At 42.6% G+C, this 23,097-nt stretch overlaps 1 protein-coding gene across 2 annotated transcripts in view; it reads right to left on the reverse strand.

Annotated features, from left to right (window-relative positions):
* Positions 1-6,528: 6,528 nt before the first annotated feature.
* Positions 6,529-23,097, reverse strand: part of LOC139343749 (slit homolog 1 protein-like) — a 56,518-nt gene continuing 39,949 nt past the window's right edge. The window contains exons 22-38 of one of the 2 annotated variants that reach the window (XM_070981531.1): positions 22,916-22,984; positions 22,132-22,203; positions 21,776-21,847; positions 21,422-21,493; positions 18,751-18,914; positions 17,067-17,191; positions 16,596-16,690; positions 15,440-15,579; positions 15,204-15,297; positions 14,798-14,935; positions 14,191-14,419; positions 13,961-14,091; positions 11,165-11,319; positions 10,828-11,039; positions 10,210-10,334; positions 9,855-10,063; positions 6,529-9,500 (exon numbers count right to left, since the gene is read on the reverse strand). In XM_070981531.1, coding sequence (XP_070837632.1) covers positions 9,238-9,500; positions 9,855-10,063; positions 10,210-10,334; positions 10,828-11,039; positions 11,165-11,319; positions 13,961-14,091; positions 14,191-14,419; positions 14,798-14,935; positions 15,204-15,297; positions 15,440-15,579; positions 16,596-16,690; positions 17,067-17,191; positions 18,751-18,914; positions 21,422-21,493; positions 21,776-21,847; positions 22,132-22,203; positions 22,916-22,984 — 2,365 coding nt within the window. In that variant the 3' untranslated portion in view covers positions 6,529-9,237. Of the gene's footprint in view, positions 9,501-9,854; positions 10,064-10,200; positions 10,335-10,827; positions 11,040-11,164; positions 11,320-13,960; positions 14,092-14,190; positions 14,420-14,797; positions 14,936-15,203; positions 15,298-15,439; positions 15,580-16,595; positions 16,691-17,066; positions 17,192-18,750; positions 18,915-21,421; positions 21,494-21,775; positions 21,848-22,131; positions 22,204-22,915; positions 22,985-23,097 lie in introns of those variants that run through there. The other variant, XM_070981539.1, reaches the window with a different exon arrangement.

Consider the following 23,097-nt stretch of genomic DNA (forward strand, 5'->3'; position numbering starts at 1 on the left):
TAGCACAAATAACTGTCTTACCTTTGAATATATTTGTTTCGACTCTCAGCAGAAACGTCCTGGCACAGATAGGCTTGCACTGCCGAATAAAGTTCAGGCTGTTATTCCAGCTTGTAAAGCGTCCGTTAGCGACGCAGGTCATATTTTGAACCAGGGCTAAACGGTTAAGCTAACGTTAGCTGGTTCGTTGAATCCCTCTTCAGCAGCCGCATTCGCAGGATAGCATCGACATTAGCGCCACAGTCAACGTCTCCGCCGTGCTACCTGTTGTGTTGGTTTTCTCCTGTTGCTTTTCTTTCCATCTTACAGAATGTGTGTTAGTTTTATCAAAGTCTTACGCCATCTAAAATTTGTTCATCCCGCCAACAGATGATCTATCGTACAACCGGAAGAGGCCTGATGTTCAATTATGCGTGGGTGTGTGCAGCAGCGACACCGTGTGGCGGCGGACAGAAAAATCACAGGTTATGACACCCATTCAGGGTGTGTTTTTCTTCCTCCAATATTAATCTCTTCTAATTAGACATTTAAACTTAAATACCATCAGCTGCTTAACATTTATGCCCAGGTAAGACTTATTCTGGAGCACAGCGATAACAAAACTACTGCATACCATGGCTGTCACCCATGTTATGTCAATTATGTCATGGTATTACATCAAACTAAATCGTATTAATCTGACAAACTGCATGAATTACCAAAAACCATCATCCTGCCTTGGAAATAAATGTAGTTTATTATAGTGCTATATATTTAATTGGAAATTGGATTTTTTTTTCTTCATCATATTAACCACGTTCGGTCAATTGATCCTGATTGGCATGTAAATTATAACTTTGTTAATTTCACAGTGTTCTGTTTAGGTATACATACACATTTATTTGAGATCTTTAACTGATTTTATTCAATGAAAAATGTGGTTAGATTTTGCAAAGCAGTCTTAAAACATTTCCAGTAATAGTCTCAGTTTGAAATGCTTTTAAAAGTGGCACTTTTGATTGATTTTCATATCATGTTTTCCACACCTACACAAACAGTTTGGATCGGGGTCGTGTGATAAGAGTAAAGAATTATTTTTGATACGCAGAATCTCAACAAAATCTCGGAATTGTGATTTTTCTCAAAATTAATTCTAACCTCAGCATTTTGTTTATATTTTCTCAGAAATCTGATTTAAATATCAGATTTCTCATTGTTGTCAAAATTCATCACAGAATTGACTTTTCTTCAAATTTGACTCATTTCACGTTGAAAATAGAAGTAAATAGGAAAGTTTATTTATTCATAGAACATCTTACTATATCAGACGTGCTTCGCTATAAAAGACCAAAGCACGACATAAAGTAGAACATAGGAAATAAAAGCGCCTCCTTGGTGCATACAGTAGATCATATGAGTCTTTTCACTTGAAACTCTCCTTGCTTCAGTGTGGTGTACAACCATCTGAATGTGGCTGAACTGAAGACAAAGTAGCTTCAATCTGCAGCCTTCATGAACCTTTAGCAGACGATGAATCACATCCAGAGACCTCAGCGCCACCCTCCAGCCTCCACATGTCTGATTGGACGTCTTCAGCTCCTCCACGATGTGGCCATGACACAAAAAATAAAGGCAACACTCTCAGGGAACTAAATGAAAACCTCACCATCGCAACTTAATTTGACACTGAAAGGAGAGCAAATGTTCAACAAGGTCAAATCTAATTGAAAATTATTGAAACACTGTTCTATGGGGGACTGCTGGCAACCTTTTTTTTGATTATTTCTCTTTCTTTCTCTAACAGGAACTCCTCCCAGGTCACCTTGGTAGTTTCGACTCCTTCTTTTGGCAACTGCTTGAAATATTCAGTTTGCCTCTGGCGCTCTCAAACCCCTTCCCCCATCTTTTTTTTCTCTTTCTCTGTCATTCATTCCCCAGTCTCCTTTCCTAACTTATCTCCTCCTTCCTTCATCTTCCTCTCATCTTTTTTCTTATTTTTGTTTGCCTTCATCCCAACCTTCTCCTCCTCCTCTCTCCAATTCTTCCTCTTGTTCACTTCTTTCCTGTCTTGCAGCACGCTGTATTCAAGAGATGCAATAGCCGCAGGGTGTGTGTGTGTGTGTGTGTGTGTGTGTGTGTGTGTGTGTGTGTGTGTGTGTGTGTGTGTGTGTGTGTGTGTGTGTGTGTGTGTGTGTGTGTGTGTGTGTGTGTGTGTGTCAGGCCCCTGGCAGAAAGAGGTTATACAGTGGATTCAATGAGCACCTGGAGACCACTAACCATGATCATATCAATAAAAGGACATCTGCTCTACGGCATGAAGACCTACACAAGAGAAGAGGAGAGGAGGACGAAAGAGAGAGAGAGAGTGGATGGGGGAGGAAAAAGAAGAGGAGAAGGGGGAGGAGGGAAGTGAACAAAGAAGAAGAAGAGGTCTTAAAAAGAGGAGAGAGGATCATAGAGGAGAAAGATGGACAAAGGAGAACAAGAGACAAGTGAAAGAAAGGTGATGGAGAGGACAAGACAGGAGAGGAGGAGGAGAAAGGAAAAGAGGGAGTGTGTCAGGGAGGAAAAGGAGGAGAAGAGGAGAGGAGGGGTGTGAACGAAGAAGAAGAAGAAGAAGAAGATAGTGGTAGTGGAGGGAAGATGAAGGGAGAGAACTACAAGAAGAGGAGAAAAATGGGCAGTGTAGAGAAGAATAGAGAGAATAAATAAATGAATAAACAGAAAAATAAAAAACAAAAGGGGTAATTAGATGAGAACAACTATGGACAAAGAAAACAGAAAAGAAATGAAGAATGCAAATAAAAAGGAAAGAATAAATGTCAGGAAAGATGAGATGGACAGAAAAACAAAACATAAGAATAAAAAATGAGACGAGAAGAGAGGAGAAAGAAAAAAGAAAGAGGACTGTGAGAAGTGATGAAGAAGGAGGCCAGAAATAAAAGGAAATTTCATAAGCTGTTGAATAGAAAAGAAAAGAAGTTCAGGGTGAAAAGACAAGAAAAGCACTCTCTCAGCGAGATGAGCTCTGACGTTCTCTCTGCATAAAATACAAGAAGGATGTGCACATATTTTCATTATCTGTGCTTGTGTCCATTTATTAAAAGATACTCTAAGAATAGAAGAAAGGAACCTTCACACATCCTTTTCCAAATGAAAATACATGTTTTTGCTGGAACTTTACTCGGAGGGCTCGAACTTAAACATTTTTCTGTTGGAGAGACGGTGTGTTCGAAGAAAAGTCCCCAACTGCACTGCAGTGGTTCAGAGAAATATATGAGGTTTTTCCAGTGAAAGGTTCACTGCTGCTTTAAAGGGGAATGAAATCTAAATCAACTGGAGAAAAAAACCAAGAGGGGAAAAAAGGAAAAGACTAAAAAACAGAGGAGAGAGGGAACATGAGTAAGAGTAAAGGAGAGAGATGAGTTGGAGAGAGAAGAACAAAAGAGCTCAGTCAATGTGGAGGAGGAGGATGGAGTGATGTGAAAGACAAGGAGAGTAAATGAGGGAACAAAACGGTAAGGACAGAAGAGAGAAGGAAAAAAAAGAAGGAGGACGAAAACAGAAAAAGAGAGAGGGAAGTGGCTGGAGAGAGGAGAGAAAAAGGAAAAGTGAGTGTAAGAGGACATGGATGAAGGAAGGAGATGAACCAATGAGAGTGGAGGAGAGAAGAGAGGCAAACAAGCAGATGAGGGAAGAAGAGAGGAAATGAAAGGAAACAGGCTGCGGGACATTCCTCCGCATTGGTGGACAACACTGACAGCGAACCGTCAAGTTTGTGTGTGTTAGACTGATTTTACCGTCTCAGGAAGTCCACATGGTCTGAAGGTATTTAAAACCTACTGCCCTCTGCTGCTCTCAGACGTTACAACATGTTTCAATACAAATATCCTCTCTCAGACCACACGAGGCCTTTGTTTGGTGAGCTGTCAGCTGCCAAATCTTACATGACGGACTCTCATAACTGGGTTTGGGCCATCACATAATCTTCAATTAGCATAAAATACCTATCCCAGGCATACCCAGGCTATAAAAGCTGTTCTGGAGCCAATGCAATGCTACTGGCATTGAGTAATTAGTAATTAGTAAATTGAGTAAGTAGGGTTTCATCTCCATCTTATTTATTTACCTTTTTTCTCTCAAATAAATGCCTGCAGATGACTATATCTGGGCCTGATTAGCTGGAAAACACCACAGAATATTACCAGAAAATTAATATTTTACATATTTTTTTGTAATGGTATGTAGCCGTTCTCCAAAAAAAAAAAAAAAGGCCATTTACTATATTTATCTAGATAAATATCTATATTTATAGTCAGGGAATCCATATGTAGGCCATTTATATTTATGTTGAGAATATCTATACTTACAGTATATTTAGGCCATATATCTTTATATTGAGGTCATTTATTATATTTATCTTTCCAAAACTTGTGCAGTCTTCCTATTTGCACTGAATTCCTTGATTTGGCTGTAATTTACCCTCTGAAGCAGCTTGTCCTCGTGTTCAGAATTTCATTGGCTGCATGACGTGGCGATCATCTGCATAATTGATTACAATTGGCTCCATCTTTAAATGAAAGAAGAGAGGGAGGTGCTTTCTTTCAATGCTGGGATGTAAGAAATCTCAGCATTTAATTAATTTCTGTGAAAAAAACTGAACTGAATTGCTTTAAGGAAAAAGGCTGTAAAACACTGGCTGATTTAAGGTGTAACATTGGTGTTGCTTCAACTAAAAATGCCAAAAACTGTCAGATGCATTTATAGCTGGAAAATATTGAAAATTTAATTAAAAGTGAACATTTTGTCTATGTTTGACAGCACCTGAAGAACACGACTATGTGTAGTTCAGTTGGAAAAGGGCTGGTATAGATCATCAATACCAATCAATATGGTCACTAGCGATACGTTTTTGATACACTGACACCAGGACTGTCAGTATTCCTGACCCATCCGCATGTACATGGTGCTGTGCTCATGTAATATTATTCATGTATTTATTTTATATATCATTGTTGGGGATTATATTTTTGTGCTATTTAAATGATCAGATTCTATTTGCCTCATTAGTCCAGAAAAGTCTTAATCCTGGTTCACATGAGGAACTTTGGTTGAAATGTGACATATGAAAGTTTATTATTATTATAATTATAAGAAACCTATTTGTTCATATCCTAATATCCACACAATCAGAATATTTTCCAAGGCTCTGATTATCTCATATTTCATAGTTTTTATTAAAACAACACATTTTGACGCTTTAACGCACCGTGGTCCATTTGCTTTGCTCTCTAAACCAACAGCCATGCAACAAAACGAACACATTTATGCATAAAGATGCGAAATGTCAATGTGCTCTCCTTTTTATTAGCGCACTCTGCAAACAATGAAGAGCCAGTTTATTAGCGTCTGTCTGTTTTTCTTTTTCCCATTTAATGAATCAATTTCCACTCAGAGATTAAATGCTTTTTCTGTTCTTCTTTTAAGTTTGCCCAACATAAATTCTTCTCTCAGTGAATAACTGTGCCACTGAATAAACAGCCTATATTTTGTGCGAACTCCAACTGATGATGCCAGATTGGATGTATTGTTTCTATTTACCCAGTTTGGAGATAAAATGTCTCTTATTCTGTGTATGATCAATTGTCTCTGTTCATGCAGCCGACAATCAGCCTGCCATGTTTTCATCGCAGTGTGTGTTTTGTCCTTTGTGTGTGGCAGATCGTCGGTGTGAGAAGATGTGGAGGCTTTATAGGAATTGGGGGGTTGGGAAGGTGCTGCAGCCATGATTTTATCCTCCCTTAAAGACAGAGAGAGACCGAGGAGAGGAGAGGGGGAAGGGGTAAAGATGGTGGTATAGAAAGGTTGAAGGGGGGGTGGAAGGCTGCTTGGATGGGTTGGAAAGGTAGAGGTGGGGTGGAGGGATGCAGCAGTTTGCACTGGAGAACAGACTAGAGGGGTGTGTGTTTCTGTGTGTGTGTGTGTGTGTGTGTGTGTGTGTGTGTGTGTGTGTGTGTGTGTGTGTGTGTGTGTGTGTGTGTTGAGGAGGAGGGACTCTGTCAAAGCCGATGGGGGTATATATTATGTTTTATGGTTACGAAGGGACGCATAAATCACAGTTTCATTAAACGGCTTCAGTCTCAGAGCAACACCCCCCCCCCACCCCCCCTCCCGCAGTGGGACATCCCTCTTTTCTCTCTTTCCTCTCCCTCTATCCTTCCTTACTTTGTCCTCCATCTTTCTCTGCTCCGGCTCCCACTACTGTCTCAAAACCGACCTCCTCCATCACTCCATCCACCTGTCCTCCGAGTCTTCTCTTCCCACCCCCACTCTCTCTCTCTCTCTCTCTCTCTCTCTCTTTCAGCCATTCTCTCCTTTCTCCCTTTCTTCTCTGTCTCCACAAGCTGCCAGTGCCTATCGGCTCAGCCTGGATGCTAGACAGCTGTGACACAATGAGTTCAAAGGTCAGAGCAACAACAACAAGAAAACCAGAGCCAGTGTCAAGGTTGAAGAGGGAAGAATAGAGCAGAAACAATAGCAAACAATGACGGAGAAACAGCTCTTTATTTCAATAAATAGGAAAAAGAAGCACTACTTGTTGTCTGCGTTCAGGTGAGACAACACGAGGCGAAACACTATCTGACATTTTTTTTTTTTCCTTTTTTGTAAAATTCCCATCAATGACGCGAGGTTGGTTTGGAAACATTTTTTTGGCAACAAAACAAAGACTTATCTACAGTCTACAGATGATACGGTGACAACATCCTCTTCAACATATAAAAATACTATGACAAAATCAAATGCATTATAAGCTTAGAATATATATTACAATCTGTTAGGCTGTTACTGTGTGTAGATGTATTGCAGTTATAATAATAATAATAATAAAAGCTACATTAGTTTGAATCTGATTTATGACAGAGTTCTGCTTTTATGGAAAATTGAACACAAAGGCTAAAAAAACAAAAACATGTTAAAAATTAATATCACGCACCTTTTGTTTTAGTTTCACATCCATATAAATAACATGTCATCATATATAAAAGCTACATTTTCTGTGTGGCATGACTGTGATGCGTTCACCGGCTCATCTGACAAATCGGAGAGGAAGCGTTTGATCCGAACAAACACACTGCATCATCGTATAATGAAGCTCATTATCAGGGACAGTGTCATGTTGTTGGGAGCGTCTTATAATGACACACACACACACACACACACACACACACACACACACACACACACACACACAAAACTGCACTTCTATACTTGTGAGGACCTTGATTCACATCACGTGTTCGCTAATCCTGATCCTGTGTTTTAACTTTCAGCTATCCCATTGTTTTTATTGTTAGCGCAGCCACGTGGCTATTCCAGCCCTTTCATAAGGCCTAGAGTTTTAATCCTTCTGTACTGATACCATTTTGTTACCTTACATCGAGAAATAAAACCATGTTGTTCTACAAAACCAAAGTGTTAAATTTAAAGCTGCTCTAATCAACATTTTTACAGAAAATGACAAGTGAGTGTAAAATTAAAGCTGTTGCTTGCAGTGATAAACCCACAGATATGATCCCCTTCAGCTCTACAGAGCGGTTTAGCATCTTTTAGCTCGTTGTTTTGGTTTTCGGGCCCAGATCTTTCGCTCTCATCAGTGTTGTTTCCAGACACAGTTAGTAGCGAATACCTTAGTGCGCTGCCCTGCCAAAACCTTGACAACCTGGTGCCAGACACATTTTGGTCGGTACATTAACAGTATATGCAGCCCTAACCATGACTCCAAATTAATATCAAGCTCTGAAACTAGGTTAAAACTCTAAAATAGACCTTTGAAACATTAAAAATATCCTCATTCTCAAGGTCTACAAAAACTGGTCCTCACAAAGATAGAAGTACAAGATATTACACACACACACACACACACACACACACACACACACACACACACACACACTCCCAGCCTCCCTCCAGTCTAAACTGGGAGAACGGGTGAGCAGCTATGGGAACATGTCATGACCCCTCCGCTGTCCCCCATGAACCCTGTCACCTTTGACCTTCCGACTGTGTGTGGTGGGGGGCGGTGACCCTTTTATTTCCCTTCAGATTAAGCCTTAAACTCAATAACATGGGTTTATTTTACAATTTAAAGGTTTCTAGTGTGAGAAAAGGTTCATTTTCAATCAGCGTTTATTCATTTAAACTGGACATAACCCCAAATGTGCTGTTGTTTCATTGTGCAGGACATCAACTCCTTCATACGAAATAAGTAAACTCAAGTTATAACCTGTATTCATATTACTGTACTTTGGGTTGCCACTGATATTATCTGTAGCTGCAGTGTTTTCTGTGGTGTGGATGTGCTGTAAGAGACGTTTTGGGCAGAAATACCTCTAATCAGCACATTATGTTGTTTCCACAACACGTTGAGTTTCTGCTCATTTCACAAAATTTTGTCAGGGTGGTGACAGACTGAGGATTTCACTTCCCTGGGTATTGTAGGATCAGCACGTAAAGTCTACTGAGCCTGATCAGATTTACGCCTCACACCAGTCACTGGTGAACTACTTCAATCACGACTTAAAGAACCGGCAGAGGAGAAACAGCAGTCATGTCTGCAGCAGACAACACTTTAAAATGTAGTTTTATTTCACCAGCAGTTCCCTTTTCTGTCAAACTGTCAGACCTCAGTGCTGCTGCTCAGAAATACCTGCACCTGAAGTCTGACAGGCCAGACAGTCTTTACATTGCTGATAAAAACGGAGCAATCTTTAACACATCAGGTTTCACTAAGAAACCTTCTATTTAATTAATGGGTCCCCAGCTCAAATTAGTACTTTTATTCCTTATTTCAAGTCGCAGCTCATCGTCGTAGCTGTGAGGGAATGAAGAGGAGCACTTAACCTGCCACACATCAGAAACACATACGAGAAGGCATACAAAGGCTTTTCAACACACAAGTATTAAAAATGAGCTGAAGTTAGGTAGTTAGTATGCAGGTAACTCCTGCTACAGGTGAAGAGGAGGAAGATGACGATGAGGTTGACTCGTTGATTTCATGTTTTGAGAGGGAAGAACTGTCTTATGTTACAAAACTGCGTCTGTGCGCAAAGAACACACAAAACACAAACACCAAAATGTCCATTTATCAGTGACAGAATCCCTACAGTGTGTGTACCTCTTTAGGTTGGAGTGTGTGTCGTGTTTGAACATAAGTGTGTGTCTGCATGTGTGTTTGTGCGCACCATCACATCCAGAGTACTACACACACTCCTTGCAGCCGCATTCCACAGGCTTCTCCACGTCCTGTGTAAACGAGGTCCCGTCGTCGCATTCGAAGGTGAGCCGCCGCCGTCGGACCCTCAGAGGGGCGCAGCACGAAGCGGCAGTGGTGCCGGGCTCGGTTCCCGCCTGGCAGCGACCCCGACATTCGACCCAGGAGAAGGGCTTGGACGTCTGGCAGAGGACGGTGCCGCGCTGCAGCCGGTGGTAATCTCTCACCGGCTCACCTCGGCAAGGGGACTCTGCAGACGGGGACCCACAGGGAGGATTAAGAGACAACTAGGCCTCGGTAGCTAAAGGGTCAATTCACCCAAATTACAAAAAACACATTTTCCCACTTAAAACTCAAGCTATCAAGTCATATAAAGTTGGCACAACAACTCTGAACTATATCATTAATGAAAGACTGATGTTAGGCAGAGCCTTGATTTCATATCTGGAGGATAAGGTCAGTAAATTTGAGTAAAATCGAGACATCGCTTAGCGTGTGTGCTCGTCCTGTGTGAATGGGGCTGTAGTGACCATCGTGAAAGATATTTCTGACAAACAGTCATGATGGAAAGCTGTATCCACCTTGACCCCTCGTCCCTCCTCACCTATGTCACAGCTCTCTCCGGTATATCCCTGCTCACAGACGCAGCGCTCCCCGTCCTCTGTCTCCTCGCACTGGCCGTGCAAACACTGCAGACTGTGGCACAAACCCGCCGGCTCCCCCTGCAGGTTACACAAGGCACCGCGATATCCCTCCTCGCAGTCGCAGCGGTACGTCTGCACGTCAAGCGCGACGCAGGCGCCCCTCATGCACCTGGATCAAAGCAGAATGAACGCAGTGAGGAAGATGAGGAGAAGAGGCTCAACGTGAGGAACAAACCAACAGAAACATGACATTAAAAAAGAAGCAAAGAGCTTTATTTAAAAAAAAAAAAAAAAGCCAGACCAAACCACACTCACTTGCTGCCTTCACACGGGTTGACACCTGTTGCCATGGTGACAACATCCGCTGAAGTAAGACTTCCTGTTATTGGCTGGTCACAGTGTTGCCCTGTCCAACCTGGCTGGCAGTGACACTGAGGACCCTGTGAAAGACAACATGTTTACTATTTCACCTCATCCGTTATCTGTGAAAAGAAAAACCACAATAAATGTTTATACATGAATAATGCAAAAATACAGTGAACATCATTGACCTTCAGCCTCCTTTATTTTGTGTCCCTCAAAGTATTCATTCTAAATAGCAACAACATATGAAGAGAAAGAAGAAGCCTTACAAAATCGAACTGCCGTGCACGTCTGCTGTGACTTGCCATGCGAAATAAAATAACATTCAAGTGTTCTTCACATCATGCAACATTCAAGCAAACAGGACATTAATAAAAGAGCAGATCTGATGTTGAAGGAGAATTCAGGGACAATCTAAACAAATCAGCGTGGAACATAACGATAAAAAGGGAAACTGTTTTAAAATTGATTTTAAAAAGTTGTTTTGTTCTTATTTATGCATTAGTGTTTAGTTATTTTTTTATATTGTTGTGTGTGTATGCCGTCTCACTGTGGACTGTCGTCTCGTACCTGTGCAGCGTTGGGCTGGCAGATGCCATGCAGACAGTAGAGTTTGCGGCAGGCCTGACAGCCCGGCACCACCCCTGGCTTCATGTGGCTGCGGGTGAAGTCCTGCAGCTCGTGGTTGATGTAGAGGTTCCTGATGCAGCCGTGGAAACTGGACATGTTGAGGGTCTGCGAGGAGAGACCCAGAGAGGCGGGCATCACCTCCTCAGGCATACCTGGAGAGACAGACAGTGAGACAGAAATCAATCTGGTGACAGTTTGAAATTCATATTCATTTTTGGTGCCTTTGACTCGTGTGTTTGACTTGTGTGTTTACCCTCCCCAGCCTCTCTGTTCTTACCTCCTACGTACAGAGGCGCCTCCCCCGTCACTGGCTGGCTCCGGCCCTGACTGTCTAGAGTCGCCGGCTCTCCGCCGTCCACAGACAGGTTCACCATCCGGTTGAAGGTTATCAGCTCTACTGTGTGAAACTGCCCGTCGTTCACCGTCTCAGCACTGTGTGTAAGACACACATTTCATGTTAAATCTACAGTGTAGGAACTTAGCTCAGGCAAAGAATGGCAGATGGGTATTCTCAATACTTTGTCAGATGATGGACACATTTAGTTTTTCGTCTTTCTGTCTTCTTATCTATTCCGGTTTTAGATGGAATCTTGAACCAAACATTCATCATGTCTGTCATTTTTCCGTTCAGTTTAGATGAAACCACGCGCACTGACTTAACGGTCCTGTTTATCAGAGTGCTGAGTCATGGGAAACGTTCATGTCTCATCAGTTTGAGTCAAGAATAGAGGCTGCATGCTCTGGTGATTTTCTTGTGGTTGGTTTGTAAAACAAATAGCCGGCAGTGATGCTGATTCAGCAGATTGTGAGCTGTAGTTTTCCCGGTAAACAAACAGACCTGGGTATCGTAGCTGTGTCTCTGAGCCAGGCTGAGCAGGCCAGGCTGCCCCTCCATGAACACAGAGTTTGGCAAAACTAAAGCTAGGACTACCATTACTTGGTTTTGGTGGCAGCACAGCATGGTTTGTTTTGAGAGCAGATTAAGGAAGATGGTGACTGCAGTGCAGCCATCAGCTGGTACTGGAGAACAAGGCGAAGAGCTGCCTGCTTGTAGAGCAGGCAGCCCTGCGGACACCCAGCCTGTCCACTCTGGATGGCCCAGAGACAGTCCGGCAGCAAAGAGTGACCCAGAGAGAAACAGTTATTTAGTAACCAGTAGTCAGTCAGTCAGTATGCCTCCAGCCAGCGCTGTGGTAGCAGCTTTTACAGGCAGTTTATGAGCTGCACCAATCTCATCCACCATGTTGCCACTTTTGTGGATATTTTTCTGTCACTGTTCTTCATGGTGGTAATAAAACAGCCAGCAAGCTATACAAGAAGATGAGCTTGACATTTTTGATCCATCTTATAAATATCTGATGGTCAATTATTTCACCAAATAATAATTAATGGGCACAACATAAAAACTACATGAATCGCTGAAGGCTGATTCAAAGATATCAACAGAGATCAGACATTTGGGACCAGAATACATACAAGTTTAAGTTTAAAACAGATGATCCCATCTGGTGTGTGAATGAGACAGTCATGAGGTCTTTCAGTGTTGATTGCAACTATTTGTGCTTTTGTTCACATCTCGACATGTCTACTGTTTTACTCTTTCTCTGTTCTCATATTTTTTCTTTTTTCAGGTAAGTTTCTGTCAGTCTCGTCTTCTCTGCAGCTGCTTATCACACAATAGCCTAAGGATGTGTGTGTGTGTGTGTGTGTGAGCCTGTGTGCGTGTGTGTGTGTCACACTGTTGGCTGGCCGAGCCTCCTCCTCCTTTACAGTGATCCATGCAAACACTGAAACACTCGACACCTGATCAAGTGGACTCTCAAGCTTCAAGTGTCCTCTGGCCGCGTCCATGAACAAACCAGAATGTCCATACTGCCAATGTCAGCCAATGTCATCTGTCCACATTCTCAAACACTGCAGGACTCACTCTGAGCAACACAGAACATGCTCTAATACACTCTGACCAGCGTTGCTGGGCTACAGTGAGCTGAGAGGCTGCTGAGTGACCAATGGGAGTCCAGTCTGTCGCTCGTCTTAATGAACACTTGGCTTTCAAAATCTGACGAGGAGAACACACTAATTAACCTGTAGCTGCTGGCTGGAGTCACAAGTTCAAATTTCATGTTAGATGTGTTGTGCGGCCATGAACCTCACACAGAGAAATGCAGTTTAACTCTTTTCCTACTTAATTTTAATTGACGGGGCTTTGGTCAAAGACCTGCGCCTTCTCACCTGGTGCTGTTAACTACCTGTCTGCATACGACTCAGTATTTTTAGTTTCTATGAGAACCAAAAACTTTGGTTCTGGAAACATATTCTGAGCTGTGCTCGCTGCAAGAAGATTTTTTTTTTTACTGTAAACTGTCACTGAAGTGGAAAAAAATTTTAAACAAATCTGCTCCTTTTAGGAAATTATGCAAAATGATGGCAAATGGAGAGAACTCATTAAAGACGCTCCATTAGAGATGACCCAACAGCCACTGCTTATGGGTCATCTACTGCAATCAAAATTTGTGTATTTAATGGCTGATTAATCATTAAGTATTCTTCCATGCAAAAACATTTCATGGTTCCAGTTCCTCAAAGGTGAGGATGTGCTGCCTTAAATGACAGTGAAGTGAGTTATGTTGAGGTTTGGACTGTTGGTCAGACAAAACAAACATTGTGAAGGTGTGACTTTAATTGTGACCACATTTCTCAAAACAACCAGTCGATTATGATGAGAAAATAATCGGCAGATTAATCCATAATGATAATGGTCATTAGTTGCAGGCCGACACAGAAGAGCTAAAAATTAGCAGCACCTCAACAACAACAATAAATGCGCTTTCACACTAATGCATGAGTAACAATGATCTTATTATATACTGATGCACTATATACTTTTACCTAACATTTTCAATGCAGGACTTTTACTTACCGTGGAGTATTTTTACAGCTTGGAAATAGTACTACTAATCAATACTATTCATAAAGTTACAGATTTCTTGAAACTTGCATTGATAGCAGGCTAGCACTTCCTGTTAGCCTGTGTTTCAAGAAATGTAGTACATGTGCGTGTGTGTGTGCCTACCTGTAGATAGTGGTGGCAGGCTGGTTTCCAGGATCATATGTGACCCTGACATGACCCTGATGGAGCTCCATGGCGATTGGCTCGTTATCGCCGTTATAGAGCAAGATGCCGTTTTCCTCTGCTGTTGACACCTAAACACACACCAATCAGAGTAAGTGTGTGTGTGTGTGTCTTCCATCATGTCTGTGACTGACAGTATGATGCGTCTGGATGCGAGCTTGTGTCCTCACCTGCAGTGTGATGTTGGCTTGAGGCCAGTTCTTGACGTCTTGGAGCTGAACGTAAGAATCTCTGTTAACAAAGTTCACGCTGACCAGCTTCTCGCAGCTCTCACCCTCAAAGCCTGGCAAACACTGACAGACTGCAGTCCCACTCTTCTCCACACAGGGGGCGCCATTCTGACAGCGAGTCAGCTGGCAAGGTGTCAGGGAAGGAAGGGCCACCTCACAAAATTCACCACTGAAGGGTAAAAGAAGCCATTTGAGAGGATCAGAATACACCTTTGATGCACTAATTCAGCTTAATGACTTAATAATAAACAATGCACTGATACATCCATTAATGTGGATCAGGTACTTGACTCCAGTCAAAATAAACTATAATGATTTTTAACTGTTATTTGATGGTTTTGTGTAACTTTAGATCATTTGCACAGGATGGAAATTGAGAAAAAAATTGTAAAAATCAAGTTTTCTGTTTCCTTAACATAATAAAGGGAACCATGTTTCTAATCTCCTGTTGACCCTGAGTCCTGACAGTCTTCAGTTTCCAGGTTCTGTATGTGCAGGGCCCCCTGTGCCCACCTGTGCTCCCAGTATCCTCAGTTGTTTCCAGTACCTGTATCCCTGTGGACAGACACAGCTGTAGCCGTCCAGATGATCGACACACTGAGCTCCGTTCTGACAGCGATGGTCCACGCATTCATTATAGTCTATACCGCAGTCTGGCCCCACCCAGCCAGGAACACACACACACCTGGAACACAAACAGACACACACACATTTGTACAACATGACACACGGTGTTGGATTTGAGGGAGTCAACAGACGCCTCAGCAAAATGTACCTTTGCATGTGTTTGTGTGTGCGTGTCTGTGTTCTTAATCTCATCTGGGATCTGAAACTTTGCTGAGCCTGGCAGTGATATAATGCATGCGTGCGTGCGTGCGTGCGTGCGTGCGTGCGTGCGTGCGTGCGTGCGTGCGTGCGTGCGTGCGTGCGTGCGTGCGTGCGTGCGTGGTCACCTGGGGCCGGTAGGAGTGCTGATGCAGGTGGACTGATGCTGACAGGGGTTTCTACCTGGAGAGCACACACCCTCCTCTTCCTCACAAAGCAGACCTGAGAATGAGATGAGACAAAGAGTAACAGTTTGTTACTTGAGTTACTTTCAGAGAAGATCATTTTCCCAACACTTCGGCGTTATCGTTTCCTCATGAAAATGACTGAGCAGACGGAGGAAGTGGAGTGAGGAAAGCCATACCTGTGTAGTTTGGAGGACACAAACAGGTGTAGTTGCCCACTCCGTCCACACAGGTGGCGCCGTTCTCACATCCGTGGTCCTGACAATCGTCCACGTTCACCTCGCAGAAAGTACCATGGAAACCAAACGCACATGCACAGCTGAACAAATAAAAACAAAGACACAGATAAACTGTAACACTCACAGCGGCATGAAACACGGAAAAAGAACAAACACAAACAAACTTGAAGAGATAAACATGTAAAAGCAATTCATTTCACTACAATATGCAAATTAATTACCGATAACCAACTTGGCCTATTAGCGCTTCATGTGATCAAACAAAGACAAAACCTGTTGTTGTGTCTGGTGGCAGTCTAATCCCAGAGCAGCTGATGCTGTCATGCTGCTTTCAATTCAGGAACTTCACAAAACATTCTCTCAATAAAAGCCTGTTAGAAACCAGGAAACTGTGAAAGCTCATTTATTTTTCATTTCCCACCTCGACAATTTTAACTCATCTCGCTGATTTTTATTCTGCAGGCAGCAGAAAGCGGTTCAAGTGGTTCAGAATGAAGCAGAAATACTCATATACCGCATCATTAAATTCTTATATATAAAAAAAACATCATTCCATATGTTAGCATGCTCATATTGCATTTATATATGTATGTTATATTTATGTGTGCTAATTTTAACATATCAACATCCATAAATGTGCTGTGCTCTCTGTTAGCATGTTAGATTAGCTTTTAGCTTATGCTGCAACTGAAGGTGGCGTGATTTCTCTCATTGCTTTTCAGAGTATTGTGTCATGAGATAAACCATTGGACAAGTGGCACTTTTTGACCTGTTGGTGGCGCTAGATGAAAACTCTGAGAATCGCCAAAGACATTGATGCCATTAGGACCACGACCACCGTCTACCATAGTTCATGGCAATCAATCCAATAGTTATTGAGATATTTGGGTCTTAGACCTCCATTGCCATTCCTACTACTTTTCTGCTCATGTGGCTAAAGACAGCAAGTCTGCAAGGATATCAAAGACTTAAAAAGTCCTGAAGAAGCAACAGTAAGCAGCCATCTTTTGTTGGTTTCATCGGACGTTGTAGGAGAAGCTTTCACACTGGGTGCACGTCTACAGTTTGATTTGTGGGGCGTTTTAAGACTTGTTACCTGAACCCTCTGGTCTGTTCGTCACTCAGGCAGATTCCTCCGTTGGTGCAGGGATTACTGACACAAGCATCAACTGGAGTCTCGCAGTGTTTACCCTGAAATATCACACACACACACACACACACGCACAAACATTACATATAGATAAATTAAATATTGCGTACAACATCAGATCTGGTCATCTGAGTAATTTGATGGGATTATCAGAGGCAGATGTGGGCTTAAAATAATCACTAACAACACGCAAACACACATAAAAACTGCATCAGTGGCTTTAAACATTCAGCTTTGGCTTGATTGTTGTGTGTTTAGAGGAAGAACCATTTTGATTAGATGTCACGAGGTGCCGACAAAAAAACGACAAATTCACTAACTAGATCACACGAGCCTCTCTGCACGTGCACAACACACACACACACACACACACACACACACACACACACACACACACACACACACATGGTTGCATACCGTGAAGCCAGACTTGCAGGTGCAGGTGTACAGGCGTGTGTGGTCCACTTTGCAGACACCCTGGTTCTGGCAGGGAGAGGCCACACATGGGCTGCACTTGGCCTGAACAGACGCGTCTACCGGACCTGACAACACACACAAACGCACACATACACACAGACACAGACGCAAGTTAAAAAGGTCGTTATCAAGACATTAGTGTGATCACTGTCAGGAGGTATCAGTGTATTTTTACTTTGTCTGTCAAAAGAGCCAAACAGGGTGGGGAAGCTGCTCCTTCTGGGGTCAGCAGAAGAAGTGATGGATTTCATGTATGGAAGACATGTTTGAGCATAAAGATAACATCCGGTTGGGGCTGGTTTTAGTTTATCATTGAAATTTAGGAAGATGACAGCTGTGGCTCAATCACAGGGGCGCTGGTTTGATCCCTGGCTCCTCCTGTTTACATGTCCACAATGAAACTGAAATTTCCCAAATAACCAGGGCAGCATCATGCACGGTTAGCTCAGCGTGTGAATGGTTGAATGAGAGGCAAACTGTAAAGAGCTCTGGATAAAAGGACTAAATAATTGCAGCAATTTGCAATTTAATATCAGTGAAGCAGGAAAGCAGATTACTAAACTGATTCAGCTGGATTTGAGTGGAACATACTTAAAGCTGTGTATCATCTGCATAACAGAGATGATTGTTGTTATTACTGATGTGTCATTATCTGCCCGTCGTCCGATAAGTAGCAGTAATTTGCGGTGGAGAAATGATGTGTTTGAGATCATTGAGAATCAGCATTTCTGTTTTTCCAAGTTTTTTTTTTTTTTCCCAGCTGGAAAAAATCTTTAACATTAAAATTTAAGGACTATGTTGTTTAGTTATGTATTAATTTAAAAATATATCCAAATATACTTTTAACTCTCTTCAATCAATATAATTATCAGCCTCAAAAACTCAATATCAGTCTGGCTCTGCTGTGGAATCGAGGTGTGACGAGAGATTTAAGGTGAAACACGTGAAAGGTCAAAAAAAAAGTCATCGGTTTAAAACAAACTAAATCAACCTGACAAATAAGCTATTTTAATTGTACGAATATTATTAAAGCCACAGCTCACTTGCTTTCATATGACTGAAAACATCAGATCTCTGAACTTACACACAAAACCAAGCATTGCTCATATCCTAACAGAGGCCTGGTGTATGAAACAGAAAACAGGGAATTAGGCTTTTGATGTGTCTTCAGCAAAATTTACAAGTCATTTATTAAGGCAATTTTCTGCAGATTTTTACTTCAGTGCACTGTAGCATCCTCAGCTGTGACAGGTGTGTGGGAGTGAAAGCTGCCAACTCCTGATGAAGGTCACGCAGATGAAAACGCTTTCTTTTGTTAAATATCATCTATTGCGAAGCAGCAGCATATGGGTGTTTGGTCTCTTGGATCGTTTCGCAAATTAAACGACTTAATGAATTAAAACAGCAAATTAGCTTTGTATTCATCCCAAATCATTGAAAGACCACTGATGATATTATGAGAATAGATTTGAAACAGCAGGTCGGGTCACTTTGATTTAGAAAGCACGAACCTGGTAAAATATTCTTACTGTGAGAACAAAGGTAATCAAACCCGTCAGTGCAGACATGAAGCGACTGTTGTAAAAGTGTGTCTTCGTGTCAGTGTGGCTTCCTGCCGGCTTACCCACGCACTGGAACTTGTCGGCTGGGGTGGTGAGCAGCAGCTTGCCCTCCATACCGCGGGGTCCGGCACAGCGGGCGATGCCGGGCTCCTTATAACCGCTCTTCACCCAGTCTGACAGCCAGAGAAGACGGCAGTCACAGTACAGAGGGTTGGCTCCGATCGCTCTGATAAAAAGAAACAGAGCCAAAGAGTCAACTCACTGACTGAGGGAAGGGTCTCAGGTTTAGAAAGAAAGGGCAGATTAAAAGAAAGGAATAGGGAGGAGGCAAGAAATGAATGAGTTAAGGTCTTGAGAAGAAGAAAATAGAGGGGGAGTGAAATGAAGGAAATAAGCAGTATGATGTGGATGGGAGGAAAAAGGAGATAACTAAGATGAGGGAAGAGGGGAATGAGACAAAGAAAAGATGAGAAAGGTGGGAGGGCTGGAAAGTGAGAGAGAGGGTATGAAAGGAAGGAGAAGCAATGGTAAGGAGAAAGAAAAGGCAACAAAATAGAGGGAAGAGGAAAAAGAAAAGGTGTGAGGAAGAAAATAAAAAGCAGGAGAAAAGGAATAGAAGGAAGAGAAAGAAGGATAAAAGGAATGAAAGAATGAAAGGTCGACAGATGGATGAAAAAGAGAAAGAAAGAAACAAAGAAGAGGAAAGAAAGAAAAGTTCATTGACTTGTATCAACATTTCTGCAGTAATTTTTAAGGCCACATGGTGGAGCTCTAAGTCCTCACAGCTCTGCTCCGATACAGACAGTGAGACACACATCTACGTATGCACACGCACACATCTATGTATGCGCAAACACACACCCACATATGCACGCACTTTATCATGGAGATAATTAAGTTCATTTGGATCCATTGATTCACTTCATAAGATTATGAGAGACAAACGTGGGATCAAATATCACTCATGTAATGTAACTCACGCACACGTACACACAAGCACGCATGCACACACACACACACACACACACACACACACACACACACACACACACACACACACACACACAGAGCAAGGTCAGGGTGTCAGAGTCACATGATATAATGTTCTATTCTCTTCAGTCAATTCGACTCCATCAGGAACAAGTGACGAGGAGGAAAACAGAATATCACAGCATCACCACACCTCCACCTCCAGTCTGCCACCGACAGACAGACAGACAGACAGACAGACAGACAGACAGACAGACAGACAGACAGACAGACAGACAGACCGACCGATCCTTCTAGAAGTCAACAGAGGCATACTGTGGTTTACATTACTGCTTATTGTTTTATTCATAACTTCTGTTGTTCTGATAACAACATCAGGACTGCTGAGATGTGGGGATGAGCTCAGTCCAGCGAGACAAAGAACAGCAGCAGCCAGATGATCACAGAGGTTGTTTCATTTGAGTAAACATCCATTAGTTTTGTAGACTGACATCCTGGTTCAGTTTTGACCTATTGCACTGCACTTACTGTAGATGTGTGCACACAGATTTCTGTTGTCAGAGATGGCAGCTGGCACACACACTTTGAGTAACACCTCAAGATAAGAGTTTTGCTTTAGATGATCTGGCTTAAAAACATGTGTGATATCTGCGTCCCTGTGCTCCTGCTCTCTTGCTGTACTGACAGCACCATGTCCCCACTTCATACCAATTAATTTGGAACGAAATGATAAACTACCAACACTTAAACTGAAAGAAATCTATATTTTTTCTTCAGTTTCTTAAAAAAAAACTGCATCCCTTCCAGGTAAGTAAGATGACATACAGCCTGAAAGTGAAAAACAAATGTATCACTCATTACAATTTGACTTTTGGCATTCTTTTCCATAAAATCTAATCAATTTGATTGGTACCAAATACAAAAAAATGCGGTATTGTGGCCTCACGAAGCCATGAAATGTTGGATTTCTATTGCTAAATATGACGATGCACCAGGGAGGAACCTCAAAAGCCAAAAAATGGTCAGTCTTAACTCTGGAATTCGTTAGAAGAGATCATTTCACAACTTGATTTATTAACCTGCCCGAACGTCAGCAGCATCCTATTTCAGGATTGTTGTCACGCCTCAGGAGACAAAAATAAAAATACACCCTCCCTCCTCTCTTCACCTGCAGTTAACATCCTTTTCCCTCCTCCTGCCATCCATCCATCCCTTCCCCATTCCTCTTCATCCTGAACCCCCCCTCCCTCCTCTCCTCCTTCCACACTTGCTGTAGATCCTCAGATTGACTCACATGGGTCATGCTTGACTGAAGATGATGACACTGTATATGCAGACAAACACACACACACACACACACACACACACACACACACACACACACACACACACACACACACACACACACACACACACACACACACACGACTCAGATCAATAGACCCGTGGGAAACGATGGATCCTTCCAGCTAATTCAATCCACTGGGCAACCACTTGAAACCACTCACTCACAGAGAACTGGACTCTCTAGGAGGGAACGAGCATGGATCAAACACACACACACACACACGCACGCACGCACGCACGCACGCACGCACGCACGCACGCACGCACGCACGCACGCACGCACAGTGACCTCATTCTGTCAGTGAGGACTCACCCTTCTGACCATTACACGCAGCTGGTGCTGTCATTGTCATGTATGTGCATGTGTGTGTACAACATGTATATTTGAGTACTTACAGGTGAGACAGGGAGGCCACGTCACTGAAGATGCCCTGCTGCAGCTCTGAGATGTCGTTGCCATGGAGAGAGCTAAAAGATAGACACAGCTGAGGGTCAAAAATGGTCAAGAGCTGTTAAACCGGAAACTCAGAGGCCATAATGACTGACAGCTCTCATCCAGCTCAACAGCAGAGAATTATTCCAAGTCCAAAAACAGATGATGGTTTGTTGTAATTGGTTTAGCCAATGGCACACATGTATGGTGTGTATATGTGTGTGTGTGTGTGTGTGTGTGTGTGTGTGTGTGTGTGTGTGTGTGTGTGTGTGTGTGTGTGTGTGTGTGTGTGTGTGTGTGTGTGTGTGTGAGCTCACAGCAGTCTCAGAGAGCGCAGGCCACCCAGTGCCAGAGGGGGGATACAGCGTAGAGAGTTGTAACTGAGGATCCTGCAGGAGGAAAAGCAACACACTCTAAGACACCGTCAGTATGAACACTGCACTGCTCCACGTGTCACAGTTCATGTCAGACACACTAAACTTTGCGTGTCAAACTGATGAATTCGTATGGTTAACATTACTGGACACTGTTCATACCTTATCTCAAGAGATACATATACTTTTTCTGTCAGAGACATGAGATCAGATCATTAATTTAGAGTTTCTCCTTTAACATTTCATACATTATGTATGTGTGTGTGTGTGTGTGTGTGTGTGTGTGTGTGCAGACTCACAGAGTGGTGAGCTGGCTCATGTTAGAGAAGGAGTCATCAGAAAGGGAGCTAATTTTATTGTTGCTCAGATCTCTGCAGGGGAAAAAGGTAAATTCCAGTCAATACACACACACACACACACACATTAGAATATGTTAACACACACACATTCTCTCACACAGATACATTACAAGATGCTAAAATGCTGCTAACCACTGAATTGACTTGATCACTTGACGTTTGCTTGTTTGTGGTACTTCATTAACACACAGGCTTTTTTGAAATGAGCTGGACTTTAACTACACGGTCCACAGCTCCCCCTGCTGGGCTTACTCAGAAATACAGGCACATTCTTTCTAAGGCAACTCTCTATCAGGCCTGTCCTGAAGCCAGCTTCACTTCGTGCTTGTTTTGGGGGCTTTTTGCCTTCAGTCTGCTCCCTAGCAGTGATACATGTGATCAGCCAGATAGAACTGTCGGGATCATACCACTCATTGCCCTACAGTCCTTCGTTAGCTTGTCTGTATATTTGGAATTGCTGTCCTGCTGCACTGTCCTATAACTAGGATCATGTATAATATGAGCTACAAGTCCTTCACTGTCCACTGTTAAAGCTAGAAGTCAGCACTTGAACCTTCACTTCAATGCACAAGAGTAGAGACAAAACAATAAAATGTCTGTGTAACTGCAAAGCTTCTTAATCAAAGACACCAATGAAAAAAGCATCAGTAGAGTGACTGCAGGTGTAGCTGAGGGTTGAGGGAGTGTGACGAGGTACATCAATGTGCAGTTGAGGGCCTCTTACACAAGCTGCAGGTATTTGAAAGAGGCTAGCTCCTTAGGAACACTGGTGAACTGGTTACCATCCAGATACCTGAGAGGACAAGAGAGAGACGAGTTGTGCATCTCTGCTGAATGATAATTTCAAACCTCCATTAAGGAAATTCTGTGATCATTTCTGAATAACAAATCGCTGATTCACACATA

This window comes from Chaetodon trifascialis, chromosome 2 (assembly GCF_039877785.1).
Source record: "Chaetodon trifascialis isolate fChaTrf1 chromosome 2, fChaTrf1.hap1, whole genome shotgun sequence".
In the NCBI taxonomy this organism is placed as follows: Eukaryota; Metazoa; Chordata; class Actinopteri; order Chaetodontiformes; family Chaetodontidae; genus Chaetodon; species Chaetodon trifascialis.